The sequence below is a fragment of the Eurypyga helias genome, unplaced genomic scaffold, assembly GCF_000690775.1.
Source record: "Eurypyga helias isolate BGI_N326 unplaced genomic scaffold, ASM69077v1 scaffold3159, whole genome shotgun sequence".
Taxonomy (NCBI): Eukaryota; Metazoa; Chordata; class Aves; order Eurypygiformes; family Eurypygidae; genus Eurypyga; species Eurypyga helias.
In genome coordinates, this window is record NW_010271255.1 from 75,599 (window position 1) to 92,788 (window position 17,190).

At 43.5% G+C, this 17,190-nt stretch overlaps 1 protein-coding gene across 1 annotated transcript in view; it reads left to right on the forward strand.

Annotated features, from left to right (window-relative positions):
• The window catches only part of LAPTM5 (lysosomal protein transmembrane 5), a 28,625-nt gene extending 21,064 nt beyond the window's left edge, over window positions 1–7,561 (forward strand). Inside the window, exons 3-8 of the mRNA XM_010158732.1 lie at window positions 878–954; window positions 1,808–1,936; window positions 2,454–2,579; window positions 3,129–3,224; window positions 6,400–6,492; window positions 7,465–7,561. Coding sequence (XP_010157034.1) covers window positions 878–954; window positions 1,808–1,936; window positions 2,454–2,579; window positions 3,129–3,224; window positions 6,400–6,492; window positions 7,465–7,539 — 596 coding nt within the window. The 3' untranslated portion in view covers window positions 7,540–7,561. The remainder of the gene's footprint in view (window positions 1–877; window positions 955–1,807; window positions 1,937–2,453; window positions 2,580–3,128; window positions 3,225–6,399; window positions 6,493–7,464) is intronic.
• Window positions 7,562–17,190: the final 9,629 nt, after the last annotated feature.

Consider the following 17,190-nt stretch of genomic DNA (forward strand, 5'->3'; position numbering starts at 1 on the left):
AAAGGCTGTGCATTATGCAGAGGCAGATAAGGAAAGTAGCAGTGTTCTGCCTGTGGATTGAGTTGCTTTTTTTTTTTTTAAGAAGCAAACCAACTTTACGAAAAACCTGACACTATCTAGAGTGCTACGAAGACCACATGTGTATACTGCACAGCGCAAGCAAGGCTTTGGTAGTCATCACCAGGGCAGGCTGCAGTGCCAAGAGGGAAAACTGATTCCTCTGAACTGTTCAGTAGAAAGCTATGTGTATGTAAGAGATCACCTTCCTGCACCCAAAACAGCTGACAAAGATTACCTTCAGCTCTGTAGGTAGAACTGTCTCATGTTATTATCCCCACAAATTTATTGTTCATGTGTATGTTGCAGTCTACAGCTACTGAAAATAGAGGTGAGAGATTTCACCCTGAAACTCTGTGGTCCGTACCAGTGGTGGGTGATTGATACTCATGCTTCTGGTCTGCTTGCAAATCTTGCAGATCTTTCACCAGACTTCACTGTTGGTTACTTTATCTGTCTTTGAATCTCAAAATAAGTGCCAACTTGGACATATTAGTCATTAGCTAACAGCACTCTGCCTTTTTTTAGTACTTCTTTTTAAAATTTTAGTCCAGGCAATAAAGAGTTTTGGCCCCCATGTGCCTGAACTAACAGCCTTCTCAACCTGGTGGCTAAAGAAACAGAAGCTTCAAAGACAGATGAGAAGTAGGTGTAGAAAGGGAAAAGAGGGTTACCTTCTAGCTGCATGGCTTTCATTCCCCACATACACAGTTTTTTTTTGCCAGGTTATCACACTTTAACTCTTCCTTAGAGATATTATTGAATTGGGACTTCAGATTCCAGTTTTTAGTAATGTGGTAATTACTTTCATTACTTCTAGCTGATGTCATCACCAGTTTCCTGTTGATCATCATGCTGTTTATCGTCAGCTTCAACCTCCTCCTTGGTGTGGTGAAGGTATGTTCTCCACAATGACATTTAGCTGCTGGCTGAGGCCTCTCTGAGTTAGGAAGTATTAAAGGAGGGTCTCGAGGACGCACACTGAAAATGCTGAAGTATGATTGTAGAATCACAGAATGGTTTGGGTTGGAAGGGACCTTAAAGACCATCCAGTTCCAACCCCCCTGCCATGGGCAGGGACACCTTCCACTAGACCAGGTTGCTCCAAGCCCCATCCAGCCTGGCCTTGAAGACATCCAGGGATGATCACAAAAAGAAAATAAATACCTCCACGCTCTTACAGAAGAGAAAGGTGGCTGTTTTGCAGTCTCAGGCTCATCTGCAAAGCTGCTACCTGCCAGATTACCAAATCTGGGTGACATTCCCATCAAGCCTATTTTTTTTTTTTTTTTTTAAGGAATGCAAATGTTATGATTTGGAAATGTTTTATTGACTCATTTCCTTGTTGTTTTGCAAGTCAGATCCTGGAGAGGAACTGTAACTCCCCTATTGTGCTTAGGTTTCATTTCCCATTCCAGGAAAAGAAATGACCATGCATTTGTGTGGGAACCCAGCTTTCTCTGTAGTGGTAAACTTTGGGGGCAGCTGAATGACAGCTCTGATGGGATCAAGTGCCAGTGTCACATAGTGAAAATTCACAGAAACTTTCCATGGGGGTGAAAAACCCCCTATGTTGATACCCTTCATTTTTTCTGAATCAATTGTCACCACAGTATGTGGAATTAGATGCAGAAATTCAAGAAAAATATTAATTGTTGGAGTACCTTAATATATGTCCCTTCAAGTATTGACAGCTGGTCTCATTCTCCCATTCAGAATAGAAATAACCAACACTGCTTTTGTTTCTCAGAAGAGAGAACGTCTCCTGATCCCATTCCTTGCTCTACAAGTCATGGACTTTCTCCTCAGCCTCCTGACCATGTTCAGTTCCTACATACAAGTCCCGGCGATCATTTCTGTGTCCTCCCTTAGCCACACAGTAGGTAACATCTTGCTTCTGGGGTGGCCTTTTCTGTCCTCTATGAGGTGGAGACTGATGGGTAATGTAGGAATATAGGAACGTTATCTTGGGCCGTGGTTCTTCATGGCGAGGTAGTTTCTATACTGGCTGGAGACAGGATGCAGTCCTTGGGGGCTACAGGGTGCACAAGGAGAACTAGTGACAACTGGGACATTGTTTAGTTTGCCATGTCTGTGAAACTTCCTGTTGATTATGTTTTTAATGTCATGACTTTGGGGTGATTGTTCGGGGTGTGCCTGTGCCAGGAAGGGTTTGCTGAAGATAAGGAATATCACTGCTCCAGCTAAAGCCTTCCTCTGTGGGGCTTGTATAAATCAGCCAAACAAGGTGGTTTACTCACCGTTTTGGCTAGTATAAGTAAGTGAATTAAAAAGCTTAGGCTGTCAGTGTGAACAAAGCACAAGCCCTGTGTAAAATGTGGAAAATCGCAGAAGTGACACAATAACCAAATTCCTCTTCCCTGCCCTTCTAGCAGCAGGGACACTCGAAGGTCCCTTTCCTGGCTCTGCAGCTGCTGGACTTTTGCCTGAGCATTCTCACCCTCTGCAGCTCTTACATGGAGGTCCCCACCTATCTCAGCCTCAAGTCTTCAGAAAATGGGGTAGGTTATGAGCAAACCCTACTGACTTTTCATGCTGTGAGCCCCTAAGAAATTTCTTTCAGTGGCTCTTCAGACAGAATAAACTTTCTCTGATCCCTACGGTACACCCAGGACCTCCCTGTTTAACGACAAAGGATTTTCTGTATGTTCTCACCACCACAGTGTTCTTGACTGACAGCTCCCTTATGCGTGTGTTTCTTAAAAGCGCACCTTGTTTTTCTTGTAAGAATCTCATGGATGCAAATTGCAGAGCAAAATGGTTTGGATAGAGCCTGCCTGCATGCACTGAAAATGCATCAACTTTTCATCTTTATTAAACAGTCACACTTTCAGTTCTCATTTAAGCAGTCTTCTGAAAATCTTTACCACAGGAGTGTAAACAGTAGGTGGAGAAAAGTATCCCTGAGCTCTTTCTGAGTAGGAAAGGAATGGCCTATCCCACCTTTCTGAGAGGCAGGCTGAGAGACTTGCTGAGACCCCCACCACTTTATTTGACCGTGGTAGAGAGAACAAGCATTTATGACTGCGACCCTCTCCCTCTTTTCACAGGGCTTTTTGCCAGCCATGGAGAAGTTACCGACAGAGGAATATGCCAAAATGATGGTCACCTTCACCATTGCGTTCATCGCTGTCCTCTTCCTGAAGGTAACTGGCTGCAGGGTCTGGGGAGGCTGAAATGAAGCTCTCTTGCCTGAGGGATAGGAGGAATTAGTCTTACTTCCCTCTCAAACATGCCAGGGCATTGGAAAAATTTGTTGTTCTCACCTTGAGCTATGCCTTAGCATAGTGTCTGAGGCAGGTCTGATATTCAAATTACTGGTTTTATGCTTCTGCGGTTGTGAGTTATAAAGCAAAATCTCTCTTATATCCAGATACTATTACTTTCCATTCATCTCCTGAAGGATAAGATGTTTGCAAACAAATAGAAGAAACACTTCTGCTATTGTGTGCCAAAATAAATTAGACCATTAAGCAGCAGGTTAGATCTTCCACTTGGGTAAGTCGCTGCATCCGCACTGATGTAAGTGGAGTTATGCACACTGATACCCTGAAATTTAATTAAAACCCGTGAGCTGCTAAATCCTGCTTACATCTCAGAAAACTCCATGTGAGATGGTTTCCATTCTTCTTGCTTCAATGGATCAGAGAACAGTTGTTTCACTGAGGAGTTTCAAACCAGCTAAGAAATCCAGATCTTTCCACATACTTGAGCAAATTCTGTCACAGTGAAAAATGCTACTTGTTAGTTGGAAAGCATTTTTTATTCAGACTCTTCCCAGGTGGCCAGACAAGCCAGTGTGGAGTGGAGTGTGTTGTATGATTGCACTGCAGATGTGACATTAGCCTATCTTTGAATATTTGCATAAACTGTACAATAGGAGTGGAGATAACCCTGAAACCCAGCTGGCAGTGTGGGTCTTCAGCAGAAATCTCACTGACCTGGCAAATTGGCTGATTTGAATTTTCCACAGGGTTAGCTACAAGACTGCTTAACTTGCAATGACTTATTGCAGTGGAGTTTGTAGGGAGGGATAGGGATAAGATAGTTTTTTTTAAAAAAAAAAAAAAGTAAAGGCACAAGGACTCCCTGCTCTACCAAATTCCTTAGAACACGTCATTAGGAACCCCATCCTTTAAACTTAGTGGCAATCCCTCCCCTCTTCCCTGTGGAGCAAAACCATTTTTACGAGAGAGTTGCTTCCAAGTGGCAAAGACCTGATGAGTAACATGGCAACAACATAGAATGTTATAGACCTTAAAAGGCCATTTGGCCAAATTAGGGCCAATCGGTTTCAATTCACTCAATGCCCACACCAAGGTAGCATCTAAATATGTTGGGCTAGCCCAGGATCTTTCTTTTTATAAATTGACTTGGTTAATGACCCATCACAAGCATTTATTGCTGTTACACTAAAATATTGTTTCTGCGTGTCTGGTGCTGTTTGCCTGCCAACTTGCAGTGACTGTCCCCATGTAGTTACCTGCATCCCACAACACAGCATAATTCAGCCAAAAGGTGGTCTGTCAGGTGGAGAAGAGCTGAGGCACCTGCCTCACTGAATGCCTCTGCCAGTGACCTTGTATAAGGCCTGCAAGACTTCGCTCACCCTTTTAGCAGGAAAGATTTCTCTGACAATGCCAGGGGGATGGTAGCGCTCCTCTCCCTCCTTTCTCTCATATAACACTGCCCTTTGCAGAGAGCATGTCCTGTTGCAACTTGGAAGTCTCTTCATGCACCTTCTCAGCTCCTTACCAGTGCGGTGGCTGGTCGTATGTTTATTTGTAGAGCCCCAGCGGTGATATCATCAGTTGTTCAAGTCTAAGTTCTTTGGAGATGCAAAGTATTCAAAGGGCAGAGTGAGTGAAGGGATGGTCTCACCTCAGTATCATAAAGTCATCCCCTTCCACAACCACGATGAGAAGAATGCAGAAACCTAGGGGAATAAAACATTTCTCATGAGAAATGAAAGGTTTTAACATAATTAACTCTTGAAGCCGCTCAGTTCCTGACCTCTAGGACAAGCTTCCTATCCATTTATAACATCAGCGGCAGCCAGAGAAGTTTTCCATTTTCAATTCCGTGTGGAGAAGGGTATCCTACAGTGAGTCTTGGGTGTTTCGAGTCAGTCAGTAATGGGATGATCCCAACGTCACTGGCTGCCTTCATGTGAGCTGTGTGTACTAATGTATTCTGCTTGAACCTGCTATTGCTCACAGCAGTCTTAACTGAAGTCAAATTGGATTCAGTGCAGATACTGGGTTGGCACTGCAGCAAACTTTTCCAGAACCAAAATCAAAGAAAGGATTTTTTTTTTTTTTTTTTATTTATTGGGGTTTCTTTCATGGATGAGTGGGGGTTTTTTGTACAGTTTATGTGATGGCTTCAGTGTCTTGCATGTTTGCTCTCTGTATGAAGAGGCTTTTGGAAGGGGGAAGGTTTTTGCAGTATTCCCTAAAGGTGCTCAAAGTTTGGAGTTACCTCCTCATACCTGGAAGTTTGTTTGAGATGGATTCCTTCAACTCAGACACTTCATTCCTTGTTCTCATTCTTTGTCTTGGATTTGTGTCAAGACAAACATTCCTCATTGTTGTAGGAAATCCTAAGTTACATGGCTTGTTCTCATGGCATATAACGCCCTGTATTCCTTTGAAAATGCCAACTGTTTTTAAAGTAGAGTCTTACGCCAATAAAAATAAGAGGCACACGACTTCGTCTCGCTGCACAGAGTAGGGAAAATATTTACTTAATATGGTATGTTTCACAGGCCTTTCTTATTTTCTTGTGCCACATTCTGTCAATTGATCCAGTTTCCTCAGGAACGCTGTATTTATTGCATCTTGTAACTCTGTGAGGAGATCTTGTCAGAAAACTGTAACTATTGCAGTAACAGAGGATTTTGTTGAATGAGCTGACCTTTCAGGTCAGTCTTAGTTGACCAGGGAGCCTTGGATCTCTGGGAGGTAGATGTTGTGCCCAAGGTGCTTTTTTGAGACATCCAAAATTTGTAGCTTATTGAGAAAAATAACATGAAAGACATGCTTTCCTTTCCTACCTGACGACATTGAACTCTCAGAGTTCTTAAGCGTGTGCTTGGTATGTAACAGTCCTGTTGACTTCCCACACCAGTGTACTGTTCGGAACAGGTGGAGTTCTCACCTTGCTAGTGAAGGTTCAAGAGAGACTGATTTAAAGCTCTGGGACACATGATCTCAGGCTTCTACTTCCAGAGAGAGAGTAGGACAATAGCATGCTGATGGCAAAAGTGGAAATGCTGTGGTTGACTTGCAGTGCAATGGCAGACTTCCCTTTCCTTTTTAGGCCTATATGTTCAAATGTGTCCTGAGCTGCTTTAAGTATATTAAAGCCAGCAAGAGAGAGGAGGTGAAAGTCGATCCACAAGCAGTTGAAAAGGTGAGTAGACTGCTTCAGATTTACACCATGAAAGGGCTTGGTTTAGACTGATGTGATGCATAATGATCCCTTCTTATGCTTCTTGGGTGCTCTGAGAGATAGTTCAACCCTTCAAATGTACATTAACAGGTACTAATAATCAGTTTCCAATTATATTATATTCCTTTAATTTTACTTTTATATAAAATCTTTCAAAGTCAATGGTATCTGCAAGGAAACTGAAACTCAGGCTTCAGGCATAGCAGATAAATGGGAATATGTCACTTTTATTCTTAGATGAAGAGATGTGTTTTAAATTTCAGTTGGACTTTGGTTTCTGTGCCTAATAGTACCACCCATCTTTAAAATTAAGTTTGTCTTCACCTGTCACCGGATCAATGTCTGAGAGATTAGGTGCATTGACCTTCATATTAACAGTTTGCTAAATAATGAATATCAGTGTCCTTACTTAGATTACTGATGATCTAACAGTAGCATCCGGCTGCTCGGACACAATGGAAAGATATTGAAGAACTTCCAAAAATAAGACATGCAGTAAAGATGGATGAGAAGTACAAAGGAAGAATATGGCATGCTAAGTGCAGGCATTTGTCTTGTTGAAACTTGGCAAATATGATGACGCTTGTCTTGCCAGCAGCGTGTGGCCCTGCTCTGCCTGCATCGTGGCCCTCTGCAGTGATCTGAGCTTAGTGTCTTTGCTTAGGCAATGAGGCTCATATTCTGGACATTAAAGAGCCTTGGCCCATTAATTGCAGCCATGCTTTGGGAGAAGGAGGTGGTACTAGCATCAGAGTGCTTATAAAGTGCTGCTGACCTCTAACTATCCTGGATTTCTGCCCTTTATCTCTTACAGCCCATGGGGTTCTTTTACCCTGCTTTGAACTGGGTAGAGAACCACACCTAAGATCAAATCCACCTGAAACCCTTCCTGTGAGCCCCAGAGCATAACTAATGGTCCTTCTTCTCCTTCAGGCTGAGCTGCCATCATATGAGGAAGCCTTAGAGTTGCCTTCCAAGGAATCCCCACCATCCTACATAGCAATCTAAACTCCATCCACGGCAAGAAGACGTCCGTATTGCTGTTGGTGCCTCTTACCCTGCTGTCAGATAACGAGCCTCATTGAGAAGTCCCACTTTATGGCAGTATCATGCTTATTACAATCCACCTCACTTTATGAGCCTACAAAGAGTGATGGTGAACCACTGGAGTTGGTGCCTTGTCACACCAGCAGCTGTGACTTGGTACTACCAAGCTGCAGTGAAAATTTTAATAACTTTGGCATCAGGCACCACAGAGGTTCCCAACACTGGCCTCTGACACCTGGCTAATGTGAAGTGTAGGCCTGAATCCCTTGTCAGGCTTGCTTTATGCCAGCGAGATGCTGTTCCTCATCTGTCTGACATCTAACTCTGCAGCTGAGATATTTAGGAAGTGGAATGGGTGGAAAAAAGGCAAAAACATTTTTGCTGTGATAGACCAACCCTGAACCTATGCTAACCAACATCTTTTAGTGTGGACCGTACTGGAAAGGGATCAGCAAAAGAATGCAGATGTCAAATGAACTGCGATGCAGCTCTCATCCTGTCTGCTTTGATGTTGATTAATAGTGTGTACTCCAGAAAATACAACATGCAGGAATTGTCACAGTATTGCTCAGCCATTTTATACCTGAGTGTTTGCATTTTGTTTGCTTTTATTGTGATTTAAAAGATGTTTCAATAAAAAGAAGTTAATGGCTTCAATATTTTGCTGTCTGATTTCTGAACGATATTGTCCTAGTATGCCGCGAGGAAGCAATAGGTTGCTTTTTAAAAAATTAGTTAGCAAAAATGGTCCTTTGGCCTCAGGCTGATGTTATCTCATGTGTTCGCTGCTCACAAAGATGGTATTTCTAACAGCCAACTTGGCAAATTCATCTAAAAATCTAACTTGTTCCTTTCTCTTGAACATTATCACCAGTGATGAAGATCCTGCCCCAGGCATGTTTCTGTGGCACATCCAAGACTGACGGATTGCCCGGGTCAGTCTCTGTAGATGTTGGTGAATAGGGTTGCTGATGACAGGTAAGAGTTATCTGGAATTTAGCATCTGCTCACCTTTTTGGATTGTTGCCTGCTTTTTAAAACAACTCAGTATGAAAGTTTAATTTGCTCTGTAATAACTATTTCAGTGTCATCCACAATGTGGCCCAGAGCCTGGGGTCTTTGTTCTGCTCTGAAACAAAACAAAGCAAAAAGCTTCAGTGGAAGATTTGCTAAAGTATAAATAAGAAATGTCAGTGCTGCTCCACACTCTATCCACTGCATGTGTGTTTATGTGTATGGGGAGGAAGATAATGATGTTGGACATATACTTTTGAGCTGGTTTTCTCGTCAGTGAAGAGTGATTCCCTTTGTGCTTCGTCTCCCTTGTTCTGGGGACCACGATACTCAGTAACAGGCATGAAGCCTTGAAAAATGTACCACAGTGACATCTTAATGTGTCCAGTGCTTTTAAACTGCTTAAAATCATTTATCAAAGCGCAAACCCCTCAAATTCTTCAAGCAGAAAAGAATTACTTTCTGACCCCAAATCTGGCAATTGTTTAACTGTGACCACAAAGCAAGAGGCCAACCCAAAATTCAACCAGAAAACCTTGAAGAAGCATGTGAGGAGCCCAGCTTCTGGCATGATGGTCCAGCTGAGTCTCTTGCTTAATCACGTGTGGAGATAAAACATTATCTTTGAAAATACGAATAATCAATAGGCTAACGTACCTTCCAGACATCACCTGTCAGCTCTCTTGGTCATAGTCCTGAAGACTAGGCTGGATGCTGAAAAACAGCTGCTTTTTGTTTCTCACCAGCTACCTGCACACCTTGGCTGCAGTCCTCAAAGCCAGGTCTGGAGGGGGCTATGGGGTTGGGCTACCTGTGTGCAGCTTCTCTCCTTGTTAGTTTAGGGAGCTCAGTCCTTCCCTTAAGGTTCCCCATCAGTGTCTTTAAGTGCTGAGGTGGTGTGTGGCAACCATCACAGCACTGGGCCTTCTCCAGGCTGCTTTCCATTGGCCATGATTGACCAAAAGCGCATTAACTGGGTGTGCCCAAAATATCATTAGGAGAAATTCTGGCAAACCAGAAGAGGGTTCCTTAATGTGATCCAACTAAATTGTATTAAAAATCCTTTCCCATCTCTTTAAATTGTTCAAATTCTACCTCTAATTAAGTTCCCATTAATAATGCTCCAGGCTATTTAGTAACTGCAGCAGGGTTAAACACTGCCTAAGCCTCTTGGTTTAATTGGCTTTGATAATACAGCTAAAGCAACTGAAGTATGTTCATCACATCTCTCGCAGAGACGGGGTTTGTTTCAGTGGGTGTGATGAGTCGCGCCTTCAGGTACACACCTGATCTTCTATATGAACGTTTCATGTCTCTTAGCAAGCCAGACGATCCCTCTGCTTCATACAGTATTTTCTCGCCAGGGCTCAGAATAATTCCCCGTGAAAGCCTGGCTCAAACCCACACGGAAATCTGATAAAATGTATAGATTTATTGTGAGTTTCCAGCCAGGTCAGGGGCTCAGTTCTAGACGGGAAACAGTTTTGGTTTTCTGACATGTTAGATGATTCAGCCAACACAAACTGAACACAAGCTGTCCCAAGCCTGTTAATAAGTCAGACGGTGGCGCTATCAATGCTGGGTTTGAGACAGATAAAAGACTCTTTTTAAAATGCTACTGTTACACTGTTTTTCTTCTCTGAACTGATTTACTGATGTGAGTCTCTCCAATACAGGCTGAGACCCAATTCACAGAAATATGCTTAATGCTGCTCTACACATGGCTTTTTCTTTTTTTTTTTTCCCCAATGAAGAGGACTAATGAGCAGAAACTCTTTGATGTAGAGAGTAGCTTGAGCTGATGATCTTAGCACTGCCAGAACAGATATGTACGAGGGAATTGATCACCTTTAGAAGCAGCAGCATCTCAAGGAGGTGGAGATGCTCCACGACTCCAGAGATGTCCATGTGACTGACTGTGGCTTTTTCTCCCCATCTGGAGCAAAAGCTCCAGTGGAAAAAAGACTTTTTGCTTTGAATGTCTGTGTGTTGCCTTGAGCACTTCTGCTTTTTTTAATTTCTTGTTCTCCTCTAGGCATTCTGGTACCACTACCTTCAGTTGGAGGAGACATGCCTCTCCCTCTGCTCTGAAAAAAGACACTTCACTGATCTCCCACAGAAAGGGAAACTGAGGTGTGAAGGAAAAGGAAATAACTCATGGACCCAGTCAGAGAAGGGAGGGAAATCACAGAATGGGTGAGAGTGATCCTGGTCTGCTCTCAAAATCAGGCTTGGTACCTGAGACTACAAGAAAAGCCTCTAAAGGTCCAAGAAAATCCCTAGATACTGGCTGCAGGTCGTCCTTCCTCTTGGCTGGGGCAGGCGGAGTTGTGCCCTATGCCATTGCAGAAGTATTTTGTTTGACTGACATAAGATAGCCCATCCTGAGACTCCTCCCTCAGCCTTGGGCTGGTCCTGATGAGACAATGCTGCAAACCCCAGTTATGTGCTGGAAGGGCTCCCACGCACCATTCAGAACCATTTTGTCAAACTTTTGATAAACCTGTCCACTGATGGGAAATGTTTTCTGGTGAGGGTAACCAGCACAGGTTGCTCCAGCAATCCAGGCCACACCTTTTGGTAAGAGACTCTTAGACATGGAAACTCATTAAAGTTTCTGATTCTACAAATCCTCCTGGTGGTTAAACAGCACCAAAGCTGGCAGAAAACAGAGTGTCAGTAAAGCCTGGAGAGGGTCGGAAGCATTTTTCTGGTGCTGGCTTCTATCGGACTCTGAAATGGCATCCGGAAACACGATGGAGCTGCTAGCAACTTGGCAAAAATAATTCATAATGCAATAGGATCAACAGTGCTCAAAACCAAGCAGATCGAGTCATAGTGTTACTATGATGGAAAGGTCTCTCCTGTCCCAGGGGTATCCTGATGTCCATCAGTGGGTATAAATAGACCTTGAGGAGGGCAAAGACAGTAACTTGGCAGCATTCCCTGGCATCTCCTCAAGCTGATGTAAGCCAATGTGCTGACTGGCCCTGGAGCAGCGGAGGGAATCCCGGGTGATGGATGTGTGGCATTTCTCCAGGAGCTTGTCACGGCAGACCGTCCTACACCATGGGTACTGTGCTGCCCTTCTTGGTTTCCTTGCTGCCTTAGTTCCTACTGCTTTGAATGACACCTACAAACCTTCCAGGATTCAGACCCTAGAGCCTGGGACTGGCGCCATTATAATTGCATAAATCAAACATCATAAAAAAGACAGGCTTTACTTTAGCTTTCCTGCAGACAGTTCATTAAGATAATTACTCACTTGTATCAGTCGAATGAAGTCGTTGCAACTTGCTGTCCCCAGTGGTGGGCCCAGAATGACAGAAATTGGCAGTGTGGTCATGCATCAGCCCAAATCCTTTAGCTGCTGTTTGCTTTCCGTCTGCAGGCTCATCCATCAGGCCAGACGCCCCCATGGACTCCAGCTGAGGATCTCTCTCATCCATGTGTCTGCCCGCTGGATTTCTGTAACTTTCCCACCAGTGAAAGTTGCTTTACAAAGCTGTTCCCCTTCTTGGATGATCCCAGAGTCTTTATTACTCCTTTTTCCTCCCTTGGACATTTTGTAAGGTTTGCTGTGATTATGTTGGCTGCTTCACCTCAGAGAAAAAGAGCTGCCGGCAGAGTGACCCTCATCTTTACAAATGGTATCTCACCTCCTGCTGTTCCATTCAAGCAATTTAGTAGGACATACATGACCTTAGTGACTTCTGGGCCAGGCCAGCATTGCTGGTGGCACTGTACAGGTGGAGAAGCCAAGGCACGGAGGGAGGACATGAGGTGCCCGAAGTTTTGCAGGTGGTCAGCAGCAGAGCCAGGAATAGCGCCCCGGAGGCAGCTGGGTCCCAGGGGGGGAGTGGGGAAGGTTAACACGGCAAATAAAAATGATCCCTCTGAAATAAATGTGACCTATAAAATACATAAACATTGACTAGCCATAAACAGCATTTACTATTTACAGCATCAGAGCACAAGGATATTTGCCAGCCGTTTGCAGCTTAAAGGATAAACAGCAGCTCTTTTGATCCTGAGTTGGTGAAAGGGTTATATTTAAAGCCATTCATTTCTCTCCAGTCTTTTGCCCTTCGCATCATTTGTTTTACACTTTGCACAGATCCCACTGCTGTAAATATTACTTTTGCAATACAGTGGCTGTGCAGTTAATATCTTTTCTGGTAATAAAACGGGCTGGAAGGGACTCCTACACTCCCTGTAACAAACTGAAATAGCAACACTCTGGGGATAAAATACGGGAATCGGAGCTTTGAGTAAATGGCAGCTTTTGTCACCATTTCTCTTGAGTATTTGAAAAATGGAGACACTGAATGCAGCTCAGAAACATCCACCTGAGACATCAAAGAAAGCCTGAAAAAGACAAAAAAATTAGTGAGCATTTTGCTAAACCTTGGAGTTTTCCGGTGGCTGGAAAGCAAGAAATCTGTGTTTACTACAACCAACAGGTTTGTTTAGAATGAAATAAAAATCAACTGTAAACTACTCAGGATTTGGCTGCTTGTCCTTTCCCAACCCTCTTCTTGCTCTGCTCTGCTGCCTCAACTAGTGTGACTTATCCACATCTCCAGACCCTTTCTAAGAAGTATTTATGGTCCAGGGCTACAAACACTGCATTTTTTAAAAAAAGAGAAGTCCAATATTTTAAATGCCTTTTCTGAAACTCTATTGGAAGTTTGGAAATGTCTTGAGACCCCTAAAGTCTGATTTCACTTTTTTTTTTCCACAGAAAGCCTTCACATTGTTCTGGGTCATTTACATGGAAGTGCCTTAGGGATTGATTCATTTTGATTTTATTGTTTTGGTTTGTTGCAGTGTGAAATTTATACTAATATATTAAATGTAATAATGGTATGTTTATTGGAAATACGTAAATATAAAACTAAAATACTGTTTTAAAATAAAACTTGAGCAAAACAAATTGGAAAAGTAAAATGCCAAACCAAAACAAAGCATGTCTGCACTACTGAAACTAAAATGTCATTTTCCTTGGCTTTTTCCTTCTGATCTACATTCCTGTGAAGTGTTATGCATATAGTGAAAGAGAAAGAATCTGCATTTATACAGTTTACGCCCTCAGACTTGCTTGTCCTATGTCAAAAGAGAAGTTACCACTTCTCCCAGCTGTAACACTGCCCATATGAGAATGTGCTGGCTTTTTAGCACTTTTAGTACTTATGCTTAAACTGGGCTTTGCTCTTTCCTGGCCCTTCCCAAGTTTGGAAGGTTTGAGAATCCAAAGAATGAAGGCATCCAGCACAGTGGTATTTTAGCATCAGGATTTTCTGAACCAGGAAAAGGTGGTTAGAAAAACAAGGGGTGATCCAAAGGAGAACGCAGCACAGTGAGTTTGGGGCATCGCACAGAGCTTTAAGGTACCAGCCACTGACGGCAAACTTCGCTCTTGCCTGGTGCAGAGTATGGGGCTGCCCCAATTGCTCATGTTGGGGAGGACCAGCTGCACCTCCTGACCACGCTGGAGTCATCTGCTGTTGAACCTGACTGCCTTTGGAAAGCTGTTTATGTCAATAATAATTGAAATGAGTCTCGCCCACAGGCAGGCAGAAGCCTTGGCTGTAGTTGGGCTGTGTCGGTTGTTAGGGCAGTGCAGAGACTCTCCAGCCCTCACAAACACTCAAAATATTGTTGTTTTCCAGCTGAAGTCTCCCAGCAGTTTAAGCAGTCTGAAGGTGAGCTTCACAGTGCAGTATCATTAAATGTGTCTCATCCATGCCATGACATCCAGACGCTGCAGACAAGCTTGGTGCAGCCAAGCTCATCCCATCTGAGCCTGCCGACCACCGCCTCCCATCAGCAGCTCCAGCCCCTCCGCCCACCCGCTGCCAGGAGCAGGGATGCTGCGGCTGTTGGCAAAGTGCTGAGGGAACAGAGCAGATCATCCCATCACGTGCTGGAGATCTCTCCAAAACATGGTGTTTGCCACCTCCACCCTGAGAATCCACCTCCATCCTGAGAATAGTCCTGATGGTCATAATCTGAACGTGGAGAGCAAGGGACCGGGATGCAAAAACCCTGTGTGGGGGCAGGCGCGGCCTTTCACTCTCACTGTGTTTGCCTTGGTACAAAGAACCTACATGTCTTTCCTTCTCCATCTGCACTCAGACAATAATAAAATGTGATCATTGTTTGGGGAAAAAACACCCTGGCTGTACACAACAATTTTCCACTGGTCTGAAGTATTTGATTTTATCAGGAGCAAGGTGGGACCAGGATCTTCTGCTGACCATCCGGCGGTGGAAGGGGAGAGGGGATCTGGTATTTAAAACAAGCACTTTTTGAGTAAGGGGACATGGACATGAGTGTGTTGGAGGGAGCAGCAGACCTTCCCTGTGCCAGTACACGTGAAGCCTCCAGTAGCGCCTCTGCAGAATGGCAGGGCCACTCTGGGGCCGGCGTGAGCCGTTAATGGTTTGTCTGTTTACATTGCAAGCAGGCTCGGGAAGAGCTTTAAATGCATATTTTCCTCTTGAAATATTGAATCCAGTGTTTTCATTTTCAGAGGCCTGGGGAAAAATTATATTTCATATTTTAAAAATAAACACTGCTTTTACAGAGGTATAAATGAAGACCTATAGTATCCAACACACCTTTGCCTCTCACCTTATTTTCAAAGCTTTAATGTTGCTTGTGTGCCACAACCTCTGCTAGTGAAAATATTCACCTGAAATCTATTTATCTTTCTTTGCTAATTAACAGCAAAATGACACAGAGAAACTCTATATTTTCCTCAGCAAGAACAGCCATAGAGGCTTCATTTACAGAGGGCTCTGAATGATCCCTATTCATGGCAAGTGAGTAGTGTCTGCACCAATAGTTCCTTGTATGCATGGCAGAGCAAGAGGAGAAACCCATCGTAGACAGGGCAGGAGGTAAAATCTCCCAGATTTTATGCTTTTATTCCACTTTGTTCCCCAATAGTTGTAAAATGTATTTATTCCATATATTTGTGGAGTAAACGTACCTATGTGCAGACAAGCACACAAGGATATCACTGAATACTATTTATACATATTAGTTCTCACCTAAATCCATGCATATATCAATGCATCCATGAAAATCATGCATGGAAGGAGTTATGTGTCTGCATGTATGTGCACAGAAACGTATTTATATACATAAACACATACATGCAGTAATCTTTAAATGCATGTATGGTCATATGCCTCTATATTTATGCATCCATTCACAGGCATAAGCATTTATACCTGAAGTTTTTACACCAGGATTTTTGCGCATGCACATGTACAGGTGAAGGTTGGCATGTGTTTTCTATACTACACCATGATCATAATTTGTAATTTTCACAGCCTGCATGGTAGCCCTTTTAGAGCTCTCAGGAGCTCTGAAATAAGAAGCAAACAAAATAAGATGCCACCAAGCTTGGAAAAGGGCCACAATGACAGAAAGAGGTAAAATGGGAGGAAAAAAAAAAACTCATTGAAACATTTGCTCCTTTTGGCTAAAAATGTCCAGCTATCTCTAGAAATGGTGAAAAGCCTGTGATGGTGTATACCTGGGAAGATAGCAGTGGGGCAAATCCCTGCTGATTTTGCATGAGAACAGAGCCATCTTTTAATATTTTAATTAGCACTTTTAATGTTGAAAGAGTTAAGAATAGCCTGACAACTTCACTGAGGACAGGTCCTTTTTCTCCTAATCAAAGAGCCTTTCTCTACAGGACTCTCTGCTGAAGCACTTTTGGAGTAAAGAGTGACTCTAGATAAGGGAAGAAAAACTGGACTTTGAATTAAAGGTAGTTTGCCATGGCACTGCACTAACACAATGCAGATTAAATGGATGAGTGCTCCAAGGGTGTGCAGCTGGAAAGGTGAGCAAAGACTAATCCATCAGAGGAGAAGGGCTTTAATCAACTGACAATAGTGTAATACAGTAGTTTAAAAAAAAAAAAAAAATAGATGCACTGCTTTGTGATGAACCCATCATTAAATTCGCCTTACTCTGGCACCAAATCTCCCTGCTGCTCTTCCATAAAGAAAACATTGGATTTCTGCTCACTTTCAGCATCATCAGTCTTATTTGTTGATTTAGTTTATTGGCTTTCTGTGGCAGGAGCTGTATCTCCCTCGTGTGTACAAACCTGAACGCCACGCTGTAAAAAATAAATCAAACTTCTAATCTGTCTGTCTATCCTGAGTTTCTTGCCTATTTATCTAGTTTAGGCAACTGAGTTCTTTCTCTCCCTCCCTGCTCTCCTGCACAGGGGGACAGCCTCATAGAGAAGTAACTGTTTCCTGCAGGAAGAAATTTGTTCTGCGTCCGACGCTGTCACCCGTGCCTCCCCAAGCCTTGCGCTCCTCTTCCTCTCCCCTCCTTCAACCGAGCATTCGCCCACAAATTAAGCCAAGGAAGCAAAGCCCCCTGATCCCAGAGGCTGGTTTCCAGCCCTGCACTTAGCAATCGTGAGGACTGAGAGATGGTTTGTATGGCCCTATTCCCGTCCCCCCTCCCCCTCACCGCTGCTCGCTCCCTGGGCTTTGCCAGAGGAAGGACAGAAGCCTGACACACCGCAGACCGTTTGCTTACTGTGGCAAAGCCCAGGAT